This window comes from Apaloderma vittatum, unplaced genomic scaffold (assembly GCF_000703405.1).
Source record: "Apaloderma vittatum isolate BGI_N311 unplaced genomic scaffold, ASM70340v1 scaffold24984, whole genome shotgun sequence".
In the NCBI taxonomy this organism is placed as follows: Eukaryota; Metazoa; Chordata; class Aves; order Trogoniformes; family Trogonidae; genus Apaloderma; species Apaloderma vittatum.
In genome coordinates, this window is record NW_009711326.1 from 22 (window position 1) to 361 (window position 340).

At 62.6% G+C, this 340-nt stretch overlaps 1 protein-coding gene across 1 annotated transcript in view; it reads left to right on the plus strand.

Moving 5' to 3' along the window:
• Window positions 1-219: 219 nt before the first annotated feature.
• IL1B (interleukin 1, beta) overlaps window positions 220-340 on the plus strand; it is a gene marked incomplete at its 3' end in the record, with an annotated part of 1082 nt that continues 961 nt past the window's right edge. The window contains 1 exon segment of the mRNA XM_009867620.1: window positions 220-260. Coding sequence (XP_009865922.1) covers window positions 220-260 — 41 coding nt within the window.

Here is a 340-nt window from a genome sequence, read left to right on the forward strand (position 1 = left end):
GTATCGCTGGAGGAACTGGGCAAACCCGGGCGTTGCGAAAGGTGGAAATCCCGCGCTGACGGCGCTTCCTTCCAGAGGCTCTTGAAAACCCGTTGCGCCGGTGCCGGGCTCAGAGAGCGGCCAAGCAGGTCGGTGGGCAGCACAGGTAGGAGCAGTCAGCCCGGTGCCACAGCGTTCGACAGCCACCAGCAGGTCTCTCTTTTGCAGTTGGCAGCAGAGATGGCATTTGTCCCTGATCTGGACACACTGGAGAGCAGCAGGTAAGCACAGCCGTGCCGGCGGGGGTATCGCTGGCCCGGTGCAGTGGGTGGGGGGCCTGGCTTTTACCATTCCTTTTTGC